The sequence below is a fragment of the Erinaceus europaeus genome, chromosome 2 (assembly GCF_950295315.1).
Source record: "Erinaceus europaeus chromosome 2, mEriEur2.1, whole genome shotgun sequence".
NCBI lineage: Eukaryota > Metazoa > Chordata > Mammalia > Eulipotyphla > Erinaceidae > Erinaceus > Erinaceus europaeus.
This window is the reverse complement of record NC_080163.1, coordinates 6805996-6828444: the sequence shown is the minus strand read 5'-3', so window position 1 is coordinate 6828444 and position 22449 is coordinate 6805996. Positions and strand designations below refer to the sequence as shown.

At 64.9% G+C, this 22449-nt stretch overlaps 3 protein-coding genes and 1 long non-coding RNA gene across 6 annotated transcripts; 2 read left to right on the top strand and 2 right to left on the bottom strand.

Annotated features, from left to right (window-relative positions):
- Nucleotides 1–713: 713 nt before the first annotated feature.
- On the bottom strand, nucleotides 714–2866 carry ZNF524 (zinc finger protein 524). Of its 2 annotated transcripts, none has more exons than XM_060176369.1 (2): nucleotides 2765–2866; nucleotides 714–1776 (listed from the first exon to the last, which is right to left on the bottom strand). In XM_060176369.1, the coding sequence occupies exon 2, from the start codon at nucleotides 1735–1737 to the stop codon at nucleotides 859–861; it is 879 nt and encodes a 292-aa protein (XP_060032352.1). In that variant the 5' UTR covers nucleotides 1738–1776; nucleotides 2765–2866; the 3' UTR covers nucleotides 714–858. The 2 variants fall into 2 exon arrangements, with proteins under 2 accessions (XP_060032352.1, XP_007535273.1); XM_007535211.3 differs by lacking the exon at nucleotides 2765–2866 and adding an exon at nucleotides 1918–2021.
- A 570-nt stretch (nucleotides 2867–3436) lies between these two features.
- FIZ1 (FLT3 interacting zinc finger 1) lies at nucleotides 3437–10507 on the top strand. Of its 2 annotated transcripts, none has more exons than XM_060176231.1 (3): nucleotides 3437–3595; nucleotides 6124–6464; nucleotides 7296–10507. In XM_060176231.1, the coding sequence occupies exons 2-3, from the start codon at nucleotides 6162–6164 to the stop codon at nucleotides 8448–8450; spliced, it is 1458 nt and encodes a 485-aa protein (XP_060032214.1). In that variant the 5' UTR covers nucleotides 3437–3595; nucleotides 6124–6161; the 3' UTR covers nucleotides 8451–10507. The 2 variants fall into 2 exon arrangements, with proteins under 2 accessions (XP_060032214.1, XP_060032219.1); XM_060176236.1 differs by lacking the exon at nucleotides 3437–3595 and adding an exon at nucleotides 5236–5305.
- Nucleotides 10508–12114: 1607 nt separating this feature from the next.
- Nucleotides 12115–18721, top strand: ZNF579 (zinc finger protein 579). Its single transcript, XM_060176215.1, has 2 exons — nucleotides 12115–12222; nucleotides 16917–18721. The coding sequence occupies exon 2, from the start codon at nucleotides 16918–16920 to the stop codon at nucleotides 18574–18576; it is 1659 nt and encodes a 552-aa protein (XP_060032198.1). The 5' UTR covers nucleotides 12115–12222; nucleotide 16917; the 3' UTR covers nucleotides 18577–18721.
- On the bottom strand, nucleotides 12995–13322 carry LOC132533856 (uncharacterized). Its single transcript, XR_009545599.1, has 2 exons — nucleotides 13188–13322; nucleotides 12995–13134 (listed from the first exon to the last, which is right to left on the bottom strand). It is a non-coding gene; the product is annotated as an uncharacterized LOC132533856 (long non-coding RNA).
- Nucleotides 18722–22449: the final 3728 nt, after the last annotated feature.

Sequence of the window (22449 nt, the reverse complement as noted above, 5' to 3'; positions counted from 1 at the left end):
GTGTGCTCTACTGAGTGTGCCGCTGCCAAGCCCCCTGCGGTGTTTTTTGTTTGTTGTCCTCGGGTGGCATGAGGGCCTTGCATCTGAGGGACTTCACAGAACAAGAGACAGAGAGGAGACGAGGGCGGGAGCAGACCGGCTACTCCCTCTGTGGTGCCAGGGCTTGCCTGCCGGTCGCACGGAGGCCGACACAGGCACCCGGCCCAGTGAGCTCTCTCTCTGGCCCCAGGCTCAGTGTTTCCCAGTGGCTGTCCATGGGGAGTGTTCTGGGACCTTCCGGAGTGGCAGGGGGAGCCCAGCTCTTTTTATTTTTTTATGCTTATTTATTCCCTTTTGTTGTCCTTGTTTTATTGTTGTAGTTATTATTGATGTCGTTGTTGGACAGGACAGAGAGAAATGGAGAGAGATGGGGAAGACAGAGAGGGGGAGAGAGAAAGACAGACACCTGCAGACCTGCCTCACCACCATTGAAGCGACTCCCCTGCAGGTGGGGAGCCAGGGGCTGGAACCAGGATCCTTCCCCGAGTCCTTGTGCTTTGCGCCACCTGTGCTTAACCCGCCGCGCTACCGCCTGACTCCCGAGCCCAGCTCTTGAGGCGCACGCGGGGGCTCCACCGAGACCCCCACACCCGCCTGAGGGTGCTGTCAGGGAGGGACTCTGGAAGGTGAGCACAGCGGCCGGGCCCCAGCACCATCACTGAACGCACACGGGATGCCAGAAGGCAGAGATTTATTCCCACAGCCTCTGCCTCTGAGGGCCCGTCCGTCCCAGGGAGAGTGATAAAGCAGCCGGGCACCCGGGCACCGCAGTTCAGGCCCGGGGTGTCCGGCCCGGCGGGACAGAGGCCAGAGTGAGGGTCAGGCCTGTTCTGTCTCCTCCCCCTCCTCGTCCTCCTCCCCCGGCTCCTCTTCGCTCGCCTCCTCCACGGCCGGGATGCCCTCCGCCGTGGCCGGGATGCCCTGCTCCACGAGGGCACCCCACGGGGGCTCAGGCACGGGGTCGGGGGTGCAGCGGTGCGCGCCCACGGCCTCGGGGTGCTTGCGCTTGATGTGTCGGCGCAGCGTGTTGGCCTCGGCGAAGCGCTGCCAGCACACCCGGCACTGGTAGGGCCGCTCGCCCGAGTGCACGCGGTGGTGGTGGGCCAGCTCGCCGGCCTCGCGGAAGCGGCGCGGGCACAGCACGCACAGGAAGGGCCGCAGCCCCGCGTGGATGTTGCAGTGGCGCCGCAGGTGGCTGGAGCGCTTGAAGGTCTTGCCGCAGTCCTGGCACGCGTGGGGCTTCAGCTCCGAGTGCGAGATGCTGTGGCGCTCCAGGTCCGAGAGGTAGGTGAAGGCGCGCAGGCACACGGGGCACAGGAGCGGCGGCTTCTTGGGCGGGGAGCCCTCGGGCTGGCGGGGCTCGGGCTCCTCTGCCTCGCCCAGGGCCGACTCTTCCGAGACGGTGTAAGGCACACCCTGGTCGTCGATCAGCAGCAGGTCGGCGCCCTCGGCGCCCCCGCCGTCCTCAACGGGGACAGCGGCCTCCCGCCCCCGCCGGGGCTCCGGCCGGGCCTTGGGGGGGCGGCCCCGCTTCCGACGGAGCGAGACCTTGAGTCTCTGCCCGGAGGAGGCTGGGCCCCCGGCGCGGGGAGGTCTGCCTCGACGGCCCCGGGGCACAGGAGGAGGCGAGGCCAGCGGTGTCTCTTCCTCCCGGGGCCAAGGCGAAGGCAACGACGGTGCTGGGCTGGGGGTGTCCATGGAGCAGTGGGGGGCTTTGGTCTGGGCACCGGAGCCGGGCTGGGAGGAGAGAGGGGGCAGCCATCAGTGCCGGGAGGGTCTGGAGCTCCCCACGTCCCCCAGCACCGCGCCCATCCCGGGTCCGAGGCGCGAGGCCCGGCCATGCCCCGGAGGGTGTGAGAGCAGCAGCGGGTTCAGTACCAGCCGGCAGGCGGACACAGCCCCGGCCCTCGCCGGGTCCCGCCCCTGCGGCTACAAGTTCAGGCGCAGAGAGAAAGAGGAGTCTTCCAGGCAGGGTCGAGTCCGGCGAGGCGCAGGCCCAGGCCCAGGCTCAGTTCCCCTTCCTGCTCGCCAGCGGGCTGGAGGAGGGGCTCGGGCCGGACCGGAAGGAGAAAAGGACAGAGGCCCGGTGCCCGGTGGCCCCAGGCAGGGGTGGCTGCCCCCCGGGGGTGGGGCTGTGCAGACTCAGAGAGCCCCTCGCTCCTCCTGTGGTCTCGCCGTTTGCCCAACATCTGCACGGGCTGCCAGACAGACACGTGCCCGGGAGGTCTGTGGCTTGGGGAGGGGCCGTCGGCCGCCACGCGCACCCGGGGAGCCGGGAAGGGGGCTGCACCCCTCGAGTCTGCAAACGGGGAGGGCGAGGAGGCCCAGGGCAGAGTGCGACCCCGCAGTGGCTCTAGCTAGTGGGGGACAGACGGGCCGCACCAGCGCTCGGTTCCTCCGCCCCCGCCAGCCCCGAGCGCGGGTGCGGCGCGGGAGCCGGGGCGGCAGGTGCTCCCGCGCCCCTTCCGGTCCGCCCGCGGGGGGGTCCCGCGCCTCGGCAGTCACATGGCCGTCGCCGGAGGGGACTCGGGGCGAGAACCCGGGTCTGCGGCGCCCGCGACCCCCGCCCCCGCGCCGAGCCCCGCACGCTGGGCGGGCCCTGCGGGGCGGGCGGCCAATGAGCGGCGGCGGCGGGTCGCCGGCGCCCAGGGCCGCGGCGGGGGGTCTGCGCGCGCCCGGCGGGCTCCCCCCGCCCCCTCCCCGCGGGGACCCTGCCTCGGGGTACCTCATTTGCATGTCGCCGGGGCTCGCGAGGGCGCGCGGGGTCGACGCGCGGGGAGGGGCGGGGGCCGCCCCACGGCGGCGGCGGCGCGCGCAGGCCCCGCCCCCCGACGGCTCTCGCCCCGCCCCCGCCCCGCCCCGCCCCCCCGCGCGAGGAACAAAGGGGCCCCGTCGGGGCTCGCGGCGGCCAAGTGGGCGCGGGTCCTGCTCGGGGCGTGACCCCCCCCGACACGCCTCCCCCCGCTCGCAGCCTTCTTCACCCCGAAATACACAAAAGCCCGCTGCCCGGGGAGCCCCTGAGAAATAGGCGGCGGCGGAGGACGAGCAGGGAAATGGCGGCTCCTGCTGCCCATCACTGACATGGCGCCGTGCCGGCTTCAGAGTCCCCCGGGAGGGCGGCTGACAAGATGGAGCCTGCCCTTGTGTCCTGGCCCGACGTCGCCGCCCGCGGGCTCCGATGTGGCTACGGCCCTCTCCGACGGAGCCCGCGGCGGGGAAAGGGCACCAGACGGGCGGCCCCCGGAGCGCGCGCACACACCGCGGCGGGAACCCGCGCCGGCGCCCGCCCGAGGGCCGCGCAGCCGCGCCGGGACCCGTCGCCCTTGGTCAGCATGGCGCCGGGGGTCGCGCGGGCCCCGCCCACCTGGCTGCCCTCACCCAAGATGGCGCCCGCGCGGCGTCGCTGACCTCGGAGCGGGGACGCGAAGGGGGCAGCCCAGAGGGCGGGAAGAAGGGGGGCGCGGGGGAGAAGGGGGCCGAGACGGAAGTCGAGGGGCCCCCCGGGTGGAAGTGACGCTGCCCCCGCTGCCCAAAATGTCGGCGCCCAGAGGGAGGTGTAAGTAATTAAGGAAGAAAGCCGACGGGCGCTCCCGGCCTCCCGGGGCTGCCGGGGGGCTCCAGAACCCCCATTCGGTCCCGGCGGTGTGGACTGGCCGACCCGATGGGCCGGCTGGATCCGCTCCACTCCCGGCGCCGAGCCGCACCTCTTAAGGACACGGGAGAGGGGACCACACGGCCGTCTCCGGGGCCCGGGCCTGGAGCGCTGGGGGGGCCGCCCCGACGGCGGCTGGGCGGGGCCAGACCAGGGGCGGGGCCTATGGTGGAGGTGGGCGTGGCGTTCGGATGGTAGAGTGGGAGGGGCTTATACAAAGGGGTGGTTCTGCAGAGGGGTGTTGCTCGACTACAGTGCTCTTGGGGGGGGTTCCAGGCTGGAGGGGACCTAGTTGAGCTTCAGTTGCCAAATGGGGCCCAGAGTGTCGATGGGCGGGACTGAATAAATAAGGGGTGTGGCTTGCCGGGTGATGGATGGGTTTCTTTATCCACTGTTCCACCTCCCGGACCAATGGATGGGTTTCTAAAGGCGTGGCCCGTGTCGGTAGGCGTGGTCTGTTTGGATCAGAGGGTGGGGCTTCCTTGGAGGAGGCGTGGTTTGCCGAGACATGGGCGGGGCTTGTCGGGTAGAGGCGGGGATTGCCCAGGGTGGTAGGGGTAGAGCTTGCCTTGGCAGTAGGGTTGGGGTTTGTTGAGGGGCAGGGCTTGCCCAGAGGTGCGGCCTGTTGGGGCGGGATTTAGTGGAAGTGCTTGACCCTGAGGGAGTGGGTTTAGCGCTGTGATGGGGGGGGGACTTGAAGGAAATGGAGCGAGACTTGCGGGGAGTTCAAGGCCTTGGAGAGAACGCGCTTACTGCAAGGCTGGGGCCCAGAGGATGTGCTGAGATGATGGTGGGCGTGGAGGAGGAATCGCAAGGCTCACCTTAGCCAGGGGGAGCCTTCAGTGGTCAGGCCGGCTAGCACCCCTGGCAGCAGACTGCGCCAGTGCCTCTGTCACTGGTCATGTTTCGGCTTCCAGGAGCTGTTCTGGCCAGCCTGGAAGGTTGGCTTCAGAAGCTCCGCCCCTTGCGCTGACACCCTCAGTCGAAGGGCTTCAGTGGTGATTCTTCACCTGGAGAAGACACGACCCCAGCCAGGAGAGCTGGAGGGGATGAGAGGGGAGTGGGAGTAGCTATGGGAGGAGAAAGGGCGTGTCCTGGAAGAGCAGTGTTTTCTAGGACAGCCCTAGCAACTTCGGAAGGAACAGGTGGGCCTGGAGCAAGGGGCGGGGCCAAGCAAGGGCGGGCTTATCACGATGGGCGGGGCCATCCAGGGGCGGGGCCAAGCAAGGGCGGGCTTATCGCTGTGGGCGGGGCCAAACCGGGGCGGGGCCCAGCAAGGGCGGGCTTATCGCGGTGGGCGGGGCGGGGCGGGGCCAAGCAAGGGCAGGCTTATCGCGGTGGGCGGGGCCAGACCGGGGCGGGGCCCAGCAAGGGCGGGCTTATCGCGGTGGGCGGGGCCAGACCGGGGCAGGGCCTGGCCATAGCTGGAGGGCCTTCACTGCAGTGGGGGCGGCTTACCCTCTGTGGGTGGGGTTTACCCACAATGCATGGGTCTTTGCTACAGTGGTGGGGGCTCAGCCGAGAGGGCAGGACTCACATATAGAGGGTGGGGCTTCGCCACAGTGGGTGGGATCTAGTCACAATCAGCAGGCATCCATCATGCGCGGGACCCAGGTACAGTAGTTCAGCTTGACCACAGACGAGTTTTAGCGGCAGGAGACAGCCTTCCGCCAGGCTTAGGGTTGAGCAGATCACTGGCAGAGGGAGGCAGGCTTACCAACACTCCCGGACAGAGAAATGACTATGGGGGGGACGGGGCGGGGGGTGGTGGTGCACCTGGCTAAGTGCACACATTACAATGTGCAAGGACCCAGGTTTGACCCCCGGTCCTCACCTGCAGGGGGGGAAGCTTTGTGAGTAGTGAAGCAGGGCTGCAGGTGTCTCTCTCTTCCTCTCTGTTTTCCCCCTCCCCTCTCAATGTCTGTCTCTATCCAATAAATAAAGATTGAGAAAGAAGAAGACGTGGCTAGGAACGAGTGTCAAGACAGCCAAGAACCTCAGGGAAGAGTACAGGATTTGGGAAAGAGCAGAGTGGGGCACTTTATCACGGTGGCTAGCGCCGGGCCTCAGTAGCCACCGGGTGCGGCAGAGAAGAGCGGACTTGTTTAGTTTTGCAAAGGAGAGGAGTTCACAGACACACAGCAGGGAGCTGTCAAGACGGCTCTGAGCCCTGGCCCCCAACAAGGACGTGCTGCAGTGGCGGGGAGGCCGTGGTGCCGTCTCCCCTTCCGTCTCTTCCTATGAGAGTCTGCCCGAAGCAGTGAGGACAAAGCCCAGCAGTGTAGACATCGTGGGAGGGCCGGCAGATGAGAGGAAGAGGAGCCTGTGTGAGAGTGGAGGGGCTCAGAGATGCAGCTGGCTTGCAGGGCAGGTTCCCAGGGGTGGGGGTCGGGTCTGACCTTTGACCTGCCCACCTGTCGCCCTCCCTCCAGAGAGCCGGCGGGCAGCACTGTCCACACACCAGGCGACCATGGAGGAGGCCGAGCCGCCTGCGCCGCCGGCGCCCACCGCCGCCCCCGCCGCCCCCGCCACCCCGCGGGTCCCCTTCCACTGCAGCGAGTGCGGCAAGAGCTTCCGCTACCGCTCGGACCTGCGGCGCCACTTCGCCCGGCACACGGCGCTGAAGCCGCACGCCTGCCCGCGCTGCGGCAAAGGCTTCAAGCACAGCTTCAACCTGGCCAACCACCTGCGCTCGCACACGGGAGAGCGCCCCTACCGCTGCTCCGCCTGCCCCAAGGGCTTCCGCGACTCCACGGGCCTGCTGCACCACCAGGTGGGTGCCCCCCGCCCCCGCAGGTCCGTCTGCACCCAGCCCGGCGGCTCTGTGCCGTCCTAGCCGCCCCCGGAAGGGATGGACGACAGCTGTCGTGTGAGACCCTGCTGCCAGCGACTGAGCCTCTGTCGGGGAGCCCCAGCCCCCCCCCCCCCCCCCCCCCGAGGCTTGTTGGAAGTGAGGAATCTGGGGGGAGGGGTAGGTTGTGAGGCTGGAGGGCCCCGTTTCTTGAAATCGTAACTTACTTCTGTATCGAGAGAGAGAGAGAGAGAGAGAGACCAGAGAACTGTTAGCTCCAGCATAAGGTAGTGCCCGGGGTTGAACCTGTGGCCTCAGGCATACAGGCTGGTACTCTAGCAGGCCAAGTTTTTGGACTTCTTTTTCAGTTATTTGTTAATGAAAGAGTAAGACAGCTTTTTCTTTTTTTTTTTTTTTAATCTTTACTTATTGGCTAGAGAGAGAGATTGAGAAGGGAAGAGGAGCTCGAGGTGGGCGCCAAGTGATGGGGCACCTGGTTAAGCGCACACACTACACGGCGTGTGAGACCCGGGGGGAAAGCAGGGCTGCAGGTGTCTCGTTGTCTCTCTCCTCTATCTCCCCCCTCCCTTCTCCATTTCCCTCTGTCTATCCAAGAATACCTTTTTACAAATTTAAAAAGAGAGAAGGGCGGCCCGAACCCGCGTCCTTGCGCACTGTCCTATGAGCGCCTAACCAGCTGCCCCTTTGGCCTTTATAAGTCGCATTTACGCCCAGAGGGTGAGGGGGAGAAAGCAGAGTGGAGCCTGGGCCGCCCCTGAGCCCCCCCCCCCCCCCCCGCCCGCCCGCCCGCAGGTGGTCCACACCGGGGAGAAGCCCTACTGCTGCCTGGTGTGCGAGCTGCGTTTCTCCTCCCGCTCCAGCCTGGGCCGCCACCTCAAGCGCCAGCACCGCGGGGTGCTGCCTGCGCCCCTGCCGCCCGCGCCCGGCCTGCCCGCCCTCAGCGTGCCCTGCGCCGCCTGCTGCAACGCGGGGCCGTGCTCCGTGTGCGGGGGCGCGGGCGGCGGGGACGGCGCCGACGGGGCGGGCGCGGGCGCGGGCGGCTGGGGGCTGGCGGAGGAGGCGGCGGCGGCCACCGCCTCGCTGCCCCCGTTTGCCTGCGGCGCCTGCGCGCGGCGCTTCGCGCAGGGCCGGGAGCTGGCGGCCCACTGGGCGGCGCACACCGACGTGAAGCCCTTCAAGTGCCCGCGCTGCGAGCGCGACTTCAACGCGCCCGCGCTGCTGGAGCGCCACAAGCTGACGCACGAGCTGCAGGCGGCCGGCGCGCCCCCCGCGCAGGTCTGGGTGGTGGGCGCCGTGCAGGGGGCCACGCCCGACGCGGCCGGAGAGCTGTTCCTGCAGCCCGCGGGGCCCGCTGCGCCCGAGCTGCCCGCGCTGCTGCCCCAGGGCGAGGGCGAGGGCGAGGCCCCGGGGGCGGGCGCCGCCGAGCCGGAGGACACCCTGTACCAGTGCGACTGCGGGACCTTCTTCGCGTCGGCCGCCGCGCTCACCGGCCACCTGGAGGCGCACTCGGGCCCCGCCACCTACGGCTGCGGCCACTGCGGGGCGTTGTACGCGGCGCTGGCCGCCCTGGAGGAGCACCGGCGCGCCAGCCACGGCCAGGGGGGCGGCCCGGAGGCGGCGGCGGCGGCGGTGGCCCAGGCCCAGGCCCAGGCCCAGGGGGAGCCCGCGCCCGGCGCCGGCCGCACCAAGAAGATCTTCGGCTGCTCCGAGTGCGAGAAGCTGTTCCGCTCGCCGCGCGACCTGGAGCGCCACGTGCTGGTGCACACGGGCGAGAAGCCCTTCCCGTGCCTCGAGTGCGGCAAGTTCTTCCGCCACGAGTGCTACCTCAAGCGCCACCGCCTGCTGCACGGCGCCGAGCGCCCCTTCCCCTGCCACATCTGTGGCAAGGGCTTCATCACGCTCAGCAACCTGTCGCGCCACCTCAAGCTGCACCGCGGCATGGACTGAGCGCGCCGCCGCCGTCGGGGGGTCTGAGCGGCACCCCCACCGGAGCCTTAGCTGCACCACGGCATGGACTGAGCGCGCCGCCGTAGGGGACCTGAGCTGCACCCCCTCCCCCACAGGGCACGGACTGAGCACCCCGTCCTCTGAGGGTCTGCTGTGCGGGGGGAGGCTGGCCTGCACCCTCTCTCAGGGCACAGACTGAGTGCCCCGCATTCCCAGGGGACACGGACAGAGGCCCCCCCTCACTCTGCCCGGGCTGAGCCGAACCTGGGGGCCAGTGCTGGCTGCAAAGACGGGGTCCCCTGAGCTGAGGAACAGCGGAGTGAGGCTCCCCGACAGGGCACCCCCTGGATTCCCAGAGAGAATCCAGCCGAGGCTGAGCTAGCAATGGGAAACGGGTCTCCCCAGCTACTTCTCATCTCGAGGTCCCTGCTCAGAAACCATGGGGCACCCCTGCCACCCCTGAAGGGAGACAGCCCCGCCACGCCCACTCAGAGCCATCATCCCCCCACCTGGGTCTGGAGGACAGTGGGGGTCATGTACCCAAGCTTCCCTGGATCCCCTCCCAGGGCGGCTCAGATCCCAGGTGGCCCCAGAAAGCTGATCAAGCCAGAGCCTGCCTTGCCCGTCTCATTCCCGTTGCTGAGAGAGGACCAGGATAGGTGCCCCTGCCCCTGGCCCCAATCTGGTCCTGCGGAAGGGATCAGCCCCCCGCCCCAACCTGGAGTGGGCTGGCTCCAGACGCCCACCCTGTAGGTGGATTCAGATGCACCCCGGCTGCTCGGATGGGCCGGCCGGCTTGAGGCCTGCACCTCACCCTCCTTAGAATGAACACGGAAGACTCCGCACCCCTCCCTGGAGAGCCGGGGAGGGTCCACATTGCCCCCCACCCCCATCCTGGCTGGAGTGGTCACCGCCCTCCCGCCCCGCCCCAGCCCCTAGTCCGTCTCCCTCCGTCTCTCCCCACACACCACTGTTCCTAACCCCGGGGGAAGGAGGTGGGCTAGCACAGCCTCCGGAAACCTGACCTCCCACCTCGCCCAGTGTCCCCAGGCCCCAATAAACCCCGTCCTGTTTCCCCCGCTGTGAGGGTTTCTCCTTGGCGGGGTTGGGGTGTGGGGCTCCCTCCTGACCCCCCCTCCCCGTTTACTATCACTTCTTATTTTGCACGCGGGGCCTCCAGCATGTGTGACCTCACTGCTCCTGGGCCGACGTGTTCATTCTTTATTTTCTAGATAAAAGGGGAGAGACCCCAGACCCCGGCGCTGCTCCATCTGTGGAGCCCCCTCCGCGGTGCTGTGGTCAGCGGCTAAGCCCCGCCCCCAGATTAAACCCCGCCCCTAGGACAAGCCCCGCCCACCGGGCTGAGCTGGCGGCGGGCCAGGTTGCCATGGAGATGCGGGCGCGGGCCTCCACCGAGTGGGTCTCTCCCTTGGGGGGGCGGGAGATAAGCGGCCTCAGCCCCGCCTCCCGCTCTTTCCCAGGGGGCGACCCCAGGGCACCTGCACCCCCCCAACCCGCCTGGTGCCGAGCTCCCCGCCCCGCCCCGTGACCGTGACCGGGAAGGGCGCTCTGCGGCTGGGACAGTCCCGGGGGGCCAGGGGGCAGCAGAGGAGGGGGAGCTCTGCCCTGGAGGCGGGCGAGAGGGAGGGGTGCGCAGGAGATGGAGAGCTGCCGGGAGACGACGGGGGTGGGGGCCCCCCCTCATCTGCGCGCGGCCCCTGCAGATTTCCCGGGCGCAGGGAGAGCCGGTGACCCGCCACCCTGAGACACTGGCGCACAGCCGGACACAGGGTGACCGCCATCCAGCAGCAGGGCGCTGCCCCTCCCACCACAGAATAGCTCCACGGATAGCGCGCCGGCCACGGGAAGGTGCGGCCGTGCGGTGTCCTTCCGGTCTCTGCAACAGCCCTGGCGGAGTCCCGGCCCCACCTGCAGGGGGAGAGCCGGGGGCGAAGTGAGTGGTGAAGCCGGGCTGCAGGTGTCTGTTTCTCTCCCTACCTCCCCCTTCCTGGCTGTCTCTACCCAATAAATAAAGATAACCATAATTTTAAAAGTCAGCCCTGGAGCCATGAAGCACTAGTGATGACAAAAACAAGCGAACCCCCAACATGGCCCTGCCCCCCCCCCCACACACACACACTGTGCTGTCCTGTCTGCTTGAACCTCCCCTCCCACTTTCCTCCTCCTCATCAATACCTAAGTTCAGCATCGCGTGTGCCAAAGCCATGCTCTGGTCCCCTCCTCTCTTTCTCATTAGTAAGTAAATAAGTGAAAAAGAAAGGCGAGCCAGAAAGACAGACAGACAGACAGACAGAGCGAAGGCCGGGTGAAGCCCGGCGCCCACGGTACTGGGTAGCTTTGGCACCACCTGTTTCCCCCCTTACCCCCTCGGTCACTGAGAAAGTCAGCCTGGAGCAGTCAAGCCCCAGTGACACGTAAATAAAAATATCTGAAAAGTAACTGCAAAGAAGCACGTGCACGTGAGCTCTTTAAGACAGTGCGCTGCTTCCAGCCCTCGTCGCTCGGCTCGAGGGAAGCTTCCATGCGGTGGCCTCTGCCTGAACAGTAAAGGAAAATGATTTCTTTCATGTGATGTGGAAAGCGAGTCTCATGAGGGAGAAGGTGAAAGGGAGGAAGGAGCTCGAGCATCCCCCAGCAGCTGTGCGGGCAGGCGCCTTGGGCTTGCTCCTCTCTCCTGCCGGAGACTAGCTAGCTGTGGGGCCCACCGCCCCACTCTCCCAAATCCACCTGGTCCAGAGTGGGGGGGGGGACGTCCCTGAAGACACACAGCACAGTCTTGGCTCTGACTCCTGGTCCCAGGTGTCCAGGAGGATGGATCGAGCCGGTGACCGCCCCAGAGACAGGCTCTGGTGGCTTCTGTTCTGGCCACTGGCACTCCAGCACCAGGGACAGCACTAGGAGTTCTCGCGGAGACTGTCTTTGGCTTGAGCTTTGCAGAGACAGCTCACCCGGCAGATCGAGGCCCTTGGCTTCCCCTCACCACATGGAAGCCCTCTGGACAGAAGGAGGGCAGTCTCCCTGGATGGTGGGGTCTAGCTGTGATGTCTCTTTCTCTCCTAGGAAATGGGACATGGAAAACACCGGGGGTGGTGGTGGGGATTCATCGATAATAGCTCACACTCTAACGGCCTGGGGTTCATTCCCCGACGACGTCAGGAAATCCATTAGGGATATTTCAAATATATAAATGCACAGCTGCCTACTGCGGACTTTGGGTGGCAGCGAGCCCTGGCCAGAGAGTGGGGCCGGGCGGGCGTGTACACACAGAGCGCCGCCACGGCAGCCCCTTGCTCAGGGAGCCCAGGGACAGGTGGAGTCTAGCCCAGAGTGCTGTCCTTGAAGCAGTGTCTGCCTCCACCTCCCTCCTCCGGCACACCTGCACAGCCAGGACTGACGGGAAGCAATGAATGAATGGGGGGGGGGGCTGGACCAGGTCTCCTAGGTTCCAGATAGCAACTCCTCTCTCAGGAAGCCCAGGGGACAGCGCCCGTTTGCCACCCCCCAAAAAACCCCCGAGCCGTCCGGCCAGCCCCCTGCCTGCCCCCCTGGGTCCCCCGGTCCTCCTGCTTCCGGCCAGTCTTTTCCTCTTAAGGCTCCAGCGAGAAAAAGACAGGTTTCTGGGGGGAAGGCTTAGAGGGTGACACCGAGCCCAGCCTCCTCCCAGCCTTCCCCACCCTCCCTCCCGCCACCAGCGCTGCCGTCCCTGCTGGGCAGCCCGCGGGGAAGGAAGAAAGGAGCCAAGGAGGCGGAGGTAAGGCCCCATCCCCCCAAATCAGGGCTGAGCCCCAGGCGCCAGAATCCCCACAGTCTGCGCCCGCAGATCATGCCCCCTGCGACCACAGACTGGGCCTGCGGGGGTCTCCCCTCAGCCTGCCTGGCACTCAGGGGCTCCCCACCTCTAGCTGCCTTGCTGGGGGCGCAGGCCTGGGCTTTGCACCCCATCTGGGTTCTCGGCAATGGGGACCCTCAGTCCTCTCCCTGGTCTGAGATGCCCAGCCCCCCCTCCCAGACGCAGGGATCCACGCCCCCACACATTGGGGTCTATGTGCCCCAAGCCCAGGGCGTTACCGGCCCCCCCCCCCCAGCCCTCTGGTGTCCAGGCACTCAACCTGTCCAACCCCTCCATTTCCGGGGCCTCCCGGCTCTGAATCCCACTCCCTCTGCTCAGCACAGAGGGCAGACTCCAGGTCCTCCCAGACTGCCCTGGCGGCGGGTGTGTGTGTGTGTGTGTGTGTGTGTGTGTGTGTGTGTGCAAAGGGGGTGTGGAGAGAAAGGAGGTTGACTGTCTCCTCAATTCCATCAGCATCCCCGTGTCCTGTCTCTCACCCGCCCTGTCCTGGCTCTGCCTGCTGTGCTCACACCGTCTCCACCTGGGTCCCTCTGCTTTGTCCTCTTCTCTGTCCCTCTGGCTGTCCTCTGCTGTCTCTCCATTGCTCCTGGTCTCTGTCTTTCTGTTCCCCCATATCCACCCACCCACTCACCCATCCATCCATCCATCCATCCATCTCCCACCAAGCTATGATCTGCCCAGCTACCTGTCGACCATCTGTGAGTCTGTTATAAACATCTTCTGTATCTGCATCCCGTTATCCACACAGCTACCTGCCGCCTGTCATCTATGTCTGTCTCTGCCCTGTGTGTCTGTCCACTACCCATATGCCACCTACCCATCTATTATCAATCATCTACCTATCAGTCTGTGACCCTGACACCCACCTACCACCCACCCACCCATCATCTACCATTATTCATCCACGAGCTTTCACTTGTCTACCATTCACCTGGCTCTACCTTCTGTCTGCCCAGCTCCCACCATCTACCCATCTGTCCACCCCACAGCCGCTGATGCTGGTATCAGCCATCTCCATCCACCCACCCACCACCTCACTGAGTACCATCAACTGTTAGATTTCTAGGAAGCTGCCATCACCCCACCCATCAATCATCCACCCACCCACCACCTCATCATGTCTGTCCGTTTATGTGTCCAACCATCAATCATCAATCTACTTGCTCACCCATCTATCTGTGGAATTACCTATCAATCATCTTTTTTTTTTAAAGATTTTATTTATTTATTAATGAGAAAGATAGGAGGCGAGCAAATGAACCAGACATGACTCTGGTACGTGTGCTGCTGGGAATTGAACCTGGGATGTCATACTTGAGAGTCCAGTGCTTTATCCACTGCACCACCTCCCGGACCACTCAGTCAGTCTACCTACCAATCCACCATCTGTCTGTTCATTTGTGTCCACCCATCCATATTATCCATCTGTCCTTCTGTCTGTCCATTTGTCCATCCATCCATATCACCCATCTGTCCATCTATCTGTCCACTTATGTGTCCATCCACTCATACCACCCATCTGCTCATCTGTCTATTCATGTGTCCACCCACCAGTCCTTCTGTCTGTCCATTCATGTGTCCACCTACCCTTATCTCCATCTGTCCTTCTGTCTGTCCATTCATGTGTCCACCCACACATATCACCATCTATCCTTCTGTGTGTCCACCCACCCATATCACACCCATCTGTCCTTCTGTGTGTCCATGTGTCCACCCACCCATATCACACCCATCTGTCCTTCTGTCTGTCCATTCATGTGTCCACCCACCCATATAACACCCATCTGTCCTTCTGTCTGTCCATTCATGGGTCCACCCACCCATATCACACCCATCTGTCCTTCTGTCTGTCCATTCATGGGTCCACCCACCCATATCACACCCATCTGTCCTGTCTGTCCATTCGTGGGTCCACCCACCCATATCACACCCATCTGTCCTTCTGTCTGTCCATTCGTGGGTCCACCCACCCATATCACACCCATCTGTCCTTCTGTCTGTCCATCCGTGGGTCCACCCACCCATATCACACCCATCTGTCCTTCTGTCTGTCCATCCGTGGGTCCACCCACCCATATCACACCCATCTGTCCTTCTGTCTGTCCATCCGTGGGTCCACCCACCCATATCACCCATCTGTCCTCCTGTCTGTCCATTCGTGGGTCCACCCACCCATATCACCCATCTGTCCTCCTGTCTGTCCATTCGTGGGTCCACCCACCCATATCACACCCATCTGTCCTCCTGTCTGTCCATCCGTGGGTCCACCCACCCATATCACACCCGTCTGTCCTTCTGTCTGTCCATCCGTGGGTCCACCCACCCATATCACACCCGTCTGTCCTTCTGTCTGTCCATCCGTGGGTCCACCCACCCATATCACACCCATCTGTCCTCCTGTCTGTCCATCCGTGGGTCCACCCACCCATATCACACACATCTGTCCTCCTGTCTGTCCATTCGTGGGTCCACCCACCCATATCACATACATCTGTCCTTCTGTCTGTCCATTCGTGGGTCCACCCACCCATATCACACCCATCTGTCCTTCTGTCTGTCCATTCGTGGGTCCACCCACCCATATCACACCCATCTGTCCTTCTGTCTGTCCATTCGTGGGTCCACCCACCCATATCACCCATCTGTCCTCCTGTCTGTCCATTCGTGGGTCCACCCACCCATATCACACCCATCTGTCCTCCTGTCTGTCCATTCGTGGGTCCACCCACCCATATCACATACATCTGTCCTCCTGTCTGTCCATTCGTGGGTCCACCCACCCATATCACCCATCTGTCCTCCTGTCTGTCCATTCGTGGGTCCACCCACCCATATCACACACATCTGTCCTCCTGTCTGTCCATTCGTGGGTCCACCCACCTATATCACATACATCTGTCCTCCTGTCTGTCCATTCGTGGGTCCACCCACCCATATCACATACATCTGTCCTTCTGTCTGTCCATTCGTGGGTCCACCCACCCATATCACACCCATCTGTCCTCCTGTCTGTCCATTCGTGGGTCCACCCACCCATATCACCCATCTGTCCTCCTGTCTGTCCATTCGTGGGTCCACCCACCCATATCACACCCATCTGTCCTCCTGTCTGTCCATTCGTGGGTCCACCCACCCATATCACACCCATCTGTCCTCCTGTCTGTCCATTCGTGGGTCCACCCACCCATATCACACCCATCTGTCCTCCTGTCTGTCCATCCGTGGGTCCACCCACCCATATCACACCCGTCTGTCCTTCTGTCTGTCCATCCGTGGGTCCACCCACCCATATCACACCCGTCTGTCCTTCTGTCTGTCCATCCGTGGGTCCACCCACCCATATCACACCCATCTGTCCTCCTGTCTGTCCATCCGTGGGTCCACCCACCCATATCACACCCATCTGTCCTCCTGTCTGTCCATTCGTGGGTCCACCCACCCATATCACATACATCTGTCCTTCTGTCTGTCCATTCGTGGGTCCACCCACCCATATCACACCCATCTGTCCTTCTGTCTGTCCATTCGTGGGTCCACCCACCCATATCACACCCATCTGTCCTTCTGTCTGTCCATTCGTGGGTCCACCCACCCATATCACCCATCTGTCCTCCTGTCTGTCCATTCGTGGGTCCACCCACCCATATCACACCCATCTGTCCTCCTGTCTGTCCATTCGTGGGTCCACCCACCCATATCACATACATCTGTCCTCCTGTCTGTCCATTCGTGGGTCCACCCACCCATATCACCCATCTGTCCTCCTGTCTGTCCATTCGTGGGTCCACCCACCCATATCACACCCATCTGTCCTCCTGTCTGTCCATTCGTGGGTCCACCCACCTATATCACATACATCTGTCCTCCTGTCTGTCCATTCGTGGGTCCACCCACCCATATCACATACATCTGTCCTTCTGTCTGTCCATTCGTGGGTCCACCCACCCATATCACACCCATCTGTCCTCCTGTCTGTCCATTCGTGGGTCCACCCACCCATATCACCCATCTGTCCTCCTGTCTGTCCATTCGTGGGTCCACCCACCCATATCACACCCATCTGTCCTCCTGTCTGTCCATTCGTGGGTCCACCCACCCATATCACACCCATCTGTCCTCCTGTCTGTCCATTCGTGGGTCCACCCACCCATATCACACCCATCTGTCCTCCTGTCTGTCCATTCGTGGGTCCACCCACCCATATCACATACATCTGTCCTCCTGTCTGTCCATTCGTGGGTCCACCCACCCATATCACCCATCTGTCCTCCTGTCTGTCCATTCGTGGGTCCACCCACCCATATCACACCCATCTGTCCTTCTGTCTGTCCATTCGTGGGTCCACCCACCCATATCACCCATCTGTCCTCCTGTCTGTCCATTCGTGGGTCCACCCACCCATATCACACCCATCTGTCCTTCTGTCTGTCCATCCATGGGTCCGCCCACCCAGACCACCATCTGTCCGTCCATTCTTCTGTCCGCCCACCCATCGCTGACCTGTCCGGTCTATCACCGTCTGCCCACCCACCGTCCATTAATCATCTGCATCATGGATCCGTGTCTCCCCTCCGACGGCTCCTTCTCTCCCGCAGGATGGACCCACAGCCGCCTCCGCCCGCCCGGGGCAGTCCGCCTCCGCGGGGTCGCGGCCGGGCCCGGGGCCGGGGGGGCCGCGGGCGGGGGCGCGGGCGCGGGCGGGGGGGCGCGGGCGCCGCTCGAGCCCCGCTGCCCTGCCCGACGTGCGGCCGCCTCTTCCGCTTCCCCTACTACCTGTCGCGGCACCGGCTGAGCCACTCGGGGCTGCGGCCTCACGCCTGCCCGCTGTGCCCCAAGGCCTTCCGCCGGCCGGCGCACCTGTCCCGCCACCTGCGCGGCCACGGCCCGCAGCCCCCGCTGCGCTGCGCCGCCTGCCCCCGCACCTTCCCCGAGCCCGCGCAGCTGCGGCGCCACCTGGCGCAGGAGCACGCGGGCGGCGAGCTGGAGCGGGAGCGGGAGCCGGAGCCGGAGCGGGAGCCGGAGCGGGAGCCGGAGTCGCCGGGGCCCGACGCCGAGCAGGCCGCCGAGGAGGAGGAAGAGGGGGAGCGGGAGCGGGAGCCCCAGCCCGAGCCGTCGGCGCCCCCGGGGCCGGGCGAGCCGGAGGCGGCCGAGCTGTGCGCCGAGCTGGCGCTGGCGGCCGGGCGGCAGGAGGAGAAGCAGGTGCTGCTGCAGGCCGACTGGACGCTGTTGTGCCTGCGCTGCCGCGAGGCCTTCGCCACCAAGGGCGAGCTCAAGGCGCACCCCTGCCTGCGCCCCGACGGCGACCCCGACGGCCAGGCCGGGCCCCCGCCGCGCCCCAAGCGCCACCAGTGCTCCATCTGCCTCAAGGCCTTCGCGCGGCCCTGGTCGCTGTCCCGCCACCGGCTGGTGCACTCCCCCGACCGGCCGTTCGTGTGCCCGGACTGCGGCCTGGCCTTCCGCCTGGCCTCCTACCTGCGGCAGCACCGCCGCGTGCACGGCGCGCTCAGCCTGCTGGCCCCGCAACCCGCGCCCGCGCCGCGCAGCAGGGACGAGCGGGAGCCCGAGCGCGCCGCCGCCGCCGCCGCCGCCGCTTCCGGCACGTGGACGGCGGGGAAGGGCCCCGACGGCGGCGGGGGCGGGGGCGCGGGCGCGGGCGCGGGCGCGGGAGAGGCCGCACAGGCGCGCGCCCCGGCCGGCGAGCCGCGCTTCTGGTGCCCCGAGTGCGGCAAGGGCTTCCGGCGGCGCGCGCACCTGCGGCAGCACGGCGTCACGCACTCGGGCGCGCGCCCCTTCCAGTGCGTGCGCTGCCAGCGCGAGTTCAAGCGCCTGGCCGACCTGGCGCGCCACGCGCAGGTGCACGCGGGCGGCCCCGCGCCCCACCCCTGCCCGCGCTGCCCGCGCCGCTTCTCGCGAGCCTACAGCCTCCTGCGCCACCAGCGCTGCCACCGCGCCGAGCTGGAGCGCGCCGCCGCCGCCGCCGCGCTGCAGGCCCCGGGCCCGGCCGCCTCGCCCCCGTCCCCATCCCCGCCGCCGCCCCCGCCCCCGCCCGCCGGCCCCGACGCCCCCGAGCTCCCGCCCGGCCCCGCGCGCGTCAAGGAGGAGCCGCCGTCGCCCGGGAGCCCGCCGCCGCCGCCGCCCGCGCCCGTCTTCCTCAGCGCCTCCTGCTTCGACAGCCAGGACCACTCGGCCTTCGAGATGGACGGCGACGAGCCGGACAGCAAGGCGGCCCTGCGCGGGCTGGGGGGCCCCTCCTGACGCGGCCCGACCCGGCCGGCCGGACCCCCCCCCCCCCCCCCCGACGCACACACTCTGGACGCCTCTCCCAGCCGGCGCCCCACCCCCACCCCGTCTGTCTGTGTGTCGGTCTGTCTGTGAATAAATGTGACCCGTGAGCCGGCGAGACGGGCGCTGTCTGGGGGCCGGCGCGAGGGAGGAGCCTCGGGAGGCTGGGGGGCTGTGGACGACTGGGCGCGCCCGCTCCCGCCTGCCCTGCGACCCCTGACTCAGCCCGGCACCCCTCACCCGGCCCTGCAACCCCTGACCCTGCTCTGCAACCCCTGACCCTGCCCTGCAACCCTGGACCCTGCCCTGCAACCCCGGACCCTGCCCTGCAGCCCCGGACTCGGCCGTGCACCCCTCACCCTGCCCTGCAACCCCGGACCCTGCTCTGCAACCCCGGACTCGGCCCTGCAACCCCTGACCCTGCTTTGCAACCCCTGACCCTGCTCTGCAACCCCTGACCCTGCCCTGCAACCCCGGACCCTGCTCTGCAACCCCTGACCCTGCCCTGCAACCCCGGACCCTGCTCTGCAACCCCTGACCCTGCCCTGCAACCCCGGACCCTGCTCTGCAACCCCTGACCCTGCCCTGCAACCCCGGACCCTGCTCTGCAACCCCTGACCCTGCCCTGCACCCGTAGACCCTGCTCTGCAACCCCGGACTCGGCCGTGCACCCACACCCAGCCCTGCAACCCCGGACCCTGCTCTGCAACCCTCGACCCTGCCATGCAACCCCTGACCCTGCCCTGCAACCCCGGACCCTGCTCTGCAACCCTGCAACCGCTGCCCCTGCCCTGCAACCCTGGACCCTGACCTGCAACCCCTGCCCCTGCCCTGCAACCCTGGACCCTGCCCTGCAACCCCTGACCCTGCCCTGCAACCCCGGACTCAGCTGTGCACCCCTCACCCTGCCCTGCAACCCCAGACCCAGCACTGCAACCCTCGACCCTGCCCTGCAACCCCTGACCCTGCCCTGCAACCCCGGTCCCTGCTCTGCAACCCTCGACCCTGCCCTGCAACCCCTGCCCCTGCCCTGCAACCCTGGACCCTGCCCTGCAACCCCGGACCCTGCCCTGCCACCCTCGACCCTGCCCTGCAACCCCGGACCCTGCCCTGCAACCCTTGACCCTGCCCTGCAACCCTGGACCCTGCCCTGCAACCCCTGCCCCTGCCCTGCAACCCCTGACCCTGCCCTGCAACCCTCGACCCTGCCCTGCAACCCCGGACCCTGCCCTGCAACCCCGGACCCTGCCCTGCAACCCTCGACCCTGCCCTGCAACCCTGGACCCTGCCCTGCAACCCCTGACCCTGCCCTGCAACCCCTGACACTGCCCTGCACCCCTCCTGCCCTGCTCCCCCTCCTGCCCTGCTCTACACCCCTTCTCCCTGCTCCTTCCCTGCACCCCCCACTCATGTCCTGACCCTGCCCTCCTTGATCATGCCCTGCAGCCCCCCTCCTTCCCTGCCTCTGCCCTGCACCCCTCAATCCTGCCTGTCTGCACTGCCCGCCCCCCACTCTCGCCCTGCAGACACTGCTCTTTTCCGTCCTGCCTTACACCCTTTGACCCTGCCCTACACCCCCTCCCCCCTCATGCCCTGCACAGACACCCCTCTCATGCCCTGACCTCGCCCTCCTCGATCCTTCCCTGCACCCCCCTCCTGCCCTGCAGCACCTCCCCCCAATGCCCTGCACACACACACATATGCGCACGCGCTCGTGTCCTGACCCTGCCCTGCAGCCCCCCTCCTGCCCTGACCCTGCCCTGCTGGCCAGAGCTCAGGTGCAGGCAGGCCTCCCCCCACAATACACCCCCAGGTCCCCACCAGGCTCTGCTGGACTGGGGTGCTGAGCAGAGCCCACCCTGTGCTCCCCGGAAGCTGGGGGCCGCCCCTCACTCAGGCCCATAGCCCGGCCCTCGGGCTCTTTCCCCTTACACCTGCTGTGTCGGCAAGATGGAGCGTCTGCTTGGCCGCACGGCACCGCGAGGCAGGGCCCCAGGTTCGAGCCCCCCACCCGCAGGGACGAAACTTCATGGGGGATGAAGCAGGGCTGCAGGTGTCTCTCCTACCCTCTCAGTTTCTCACTGTCGGGGGGGGGGAATGTATTCATCAGTGAGGGAGCGGTTGAGAGAAGCAAAGCGTCCCTCTGGCCTGGGTCCCGCTAGCGCTCAAAGCCGAGCACCAGCCCCGGGCCCCGCTGCCCGAGTCGCCCCTGGCTGCTAGAACGAGCACGGCGGAGATAAAGCAGAGCAGGACGAGGACGCGGGGCGCAGGCCCACTCAGGCACCGCCTGTGGAGTGTCCTCGCGAAAGGAAACATTAAAAGGCAAGGCCAGCAAGAGACAGATAAAGCAAAACACTAGTTGGGCTCTCCCGCTGCACCGTCTCTAGTGTGCAGGTGCTCGGTGGCCACTGGCAGGGCGAGCTGTTCTAGAAGGTTCTAGTACCTTGAATCCTACCAGGCAGTTCAGCTGCGAGCTGGGTGGGTGCGGACGAGGCCTTCAGACCCAACTACGCGACCCTGCAGGAGCCAGCGAGAGCCTGGGGGCCTCCGTGAGCTGACCTGGCAGCTGTGAGCGCAATGAGGAGGCCGGTGGAGGGAAGGCCCTGGCGCAGGTGGGAGCCTCGTGCTGGGAAAAGCAGGGACCTGGGAGCGCCGTCCACGTGTTCTGCTCCACACGCCCTCTGGCATAAGGGGTTTTGTTTGCCTCGTTTTTCTTTTCACCGGAGCACAGCTTAGCTCTGGCTGGGTGGGGATTAGCCTGGAACCTCAGATCCTCAGACATGAAAGTTATTTGTGTGCCACTTATGCCATCCCCTGGTTGGTCCTCAGTTTCTCTTCTAAAAAAAGGGAGTCGGGCGGCAGCGCAGCGGGTTAAGCGCAGGTGGTGCAAAGCGCAAGGACCAGCTTAAGGATCCCTGTTTGAACCCCCGGCTCCCCACCTGCAGGGGAGTCCCTTCACAGGCGGTGAAGCAGGTCTGCAGGTGTCTGTCTTTCTCTCCCCCTCTCTGTCTTCCCCTCCTCTCTCCATTTCTCTCTGTCCTATTCAACAATGACGACATCAATAACAATAATAACTACAACAATAAAAAGGGCAACAAAAGGGAATATTTTTTTTTAAAAAAGGTGTATTATTATATATGAAGGAAAGAGACCAGAGCACGGACATGGTGCTAGGGCCTGAACCTGGGGGGCCTACAAGTCTCACGGGACCTTCCCAGCCACATCTTTCTTTTCTTGGTGTAGAACATTTATTTCATGAAACACTCAAAAGTTTAGGTCAGTGGGAAATAATTATAATCAAATTGTACAATTAAAAATATATATAAAAAGGAAACATAGACTAAACCATAGGATAAGAGGGGTATAGCTTCACACAATTCCCACCACCAAAGCTCCATATCCCATCCCCTCTCCTGATAGCTTTCCTATTCTTTTTAAAAATTTCTTTATTGGGGAATTAATGTTTTACATTCAACAGTAAATACAATAGTTTGTACATGCATAACATTCCCCAGTTTTCTATATAACAATACAACCCCCCACTAGGTCCTCTGTCATACTTCTTGGATCTGTATTCTCCCCACCCACCCACCCCAGAGTCTTTTACTTTGGTGCAATATGCCAATTCCAGTTCAGGTTCTACTTGTGTTTTCCATTCTTCTTCTTCTTCTTCCTCTCCTTCTTCTTCTTCTTCTTCTTCTTCTTCTTCTTCTTCTTCTTCTTCTTCTTCTTCTTCTTCTTCTTCTTCTTCTTCTTCTTCTAGCGTTTGCCCTTCTTCCGTAGCCAATCAACAGCGTCAGGTTGAGCCTGATGTCTGCTTGTTGCTGGCTTTGAAAGTGACTGGGA

What these genes read in the sequence shown, in the direction of transcription:
- ZNF524 (XM_060176369.1), bottom strand. Translation starts at nt 1,737, where the DNA reads ATGGACACCCCCAGCCCAGCACCGTCGTTGCCTTCGCCTTGGCCCCGG.
- FIZ1 (XM_060176231.1), top strand. Translation starts at nt 6,162, where the DNA reads ATGGAGGAGGCCGAGCCGCCTGCGCCGCCGGCGCCCACCGCCGCCCCC. An exon ending in CGGGCCTGCTGCACCACCAG is followed by an intron (nt 6,465 to 7,295) that starts GTGGGTGCCCCC and finishes GCCCGCCCGCAG; the next exon opens with GTGGTCCACACCGGGGAGAA.
- ZNF579 (XM_060176215.1), top strand. Translation starts at nt 16,918, where the DNA reads ATGGACCCACAGCCGCCTCCGCCCGCCCGGGGCAGTCCGCCTCCGCGG.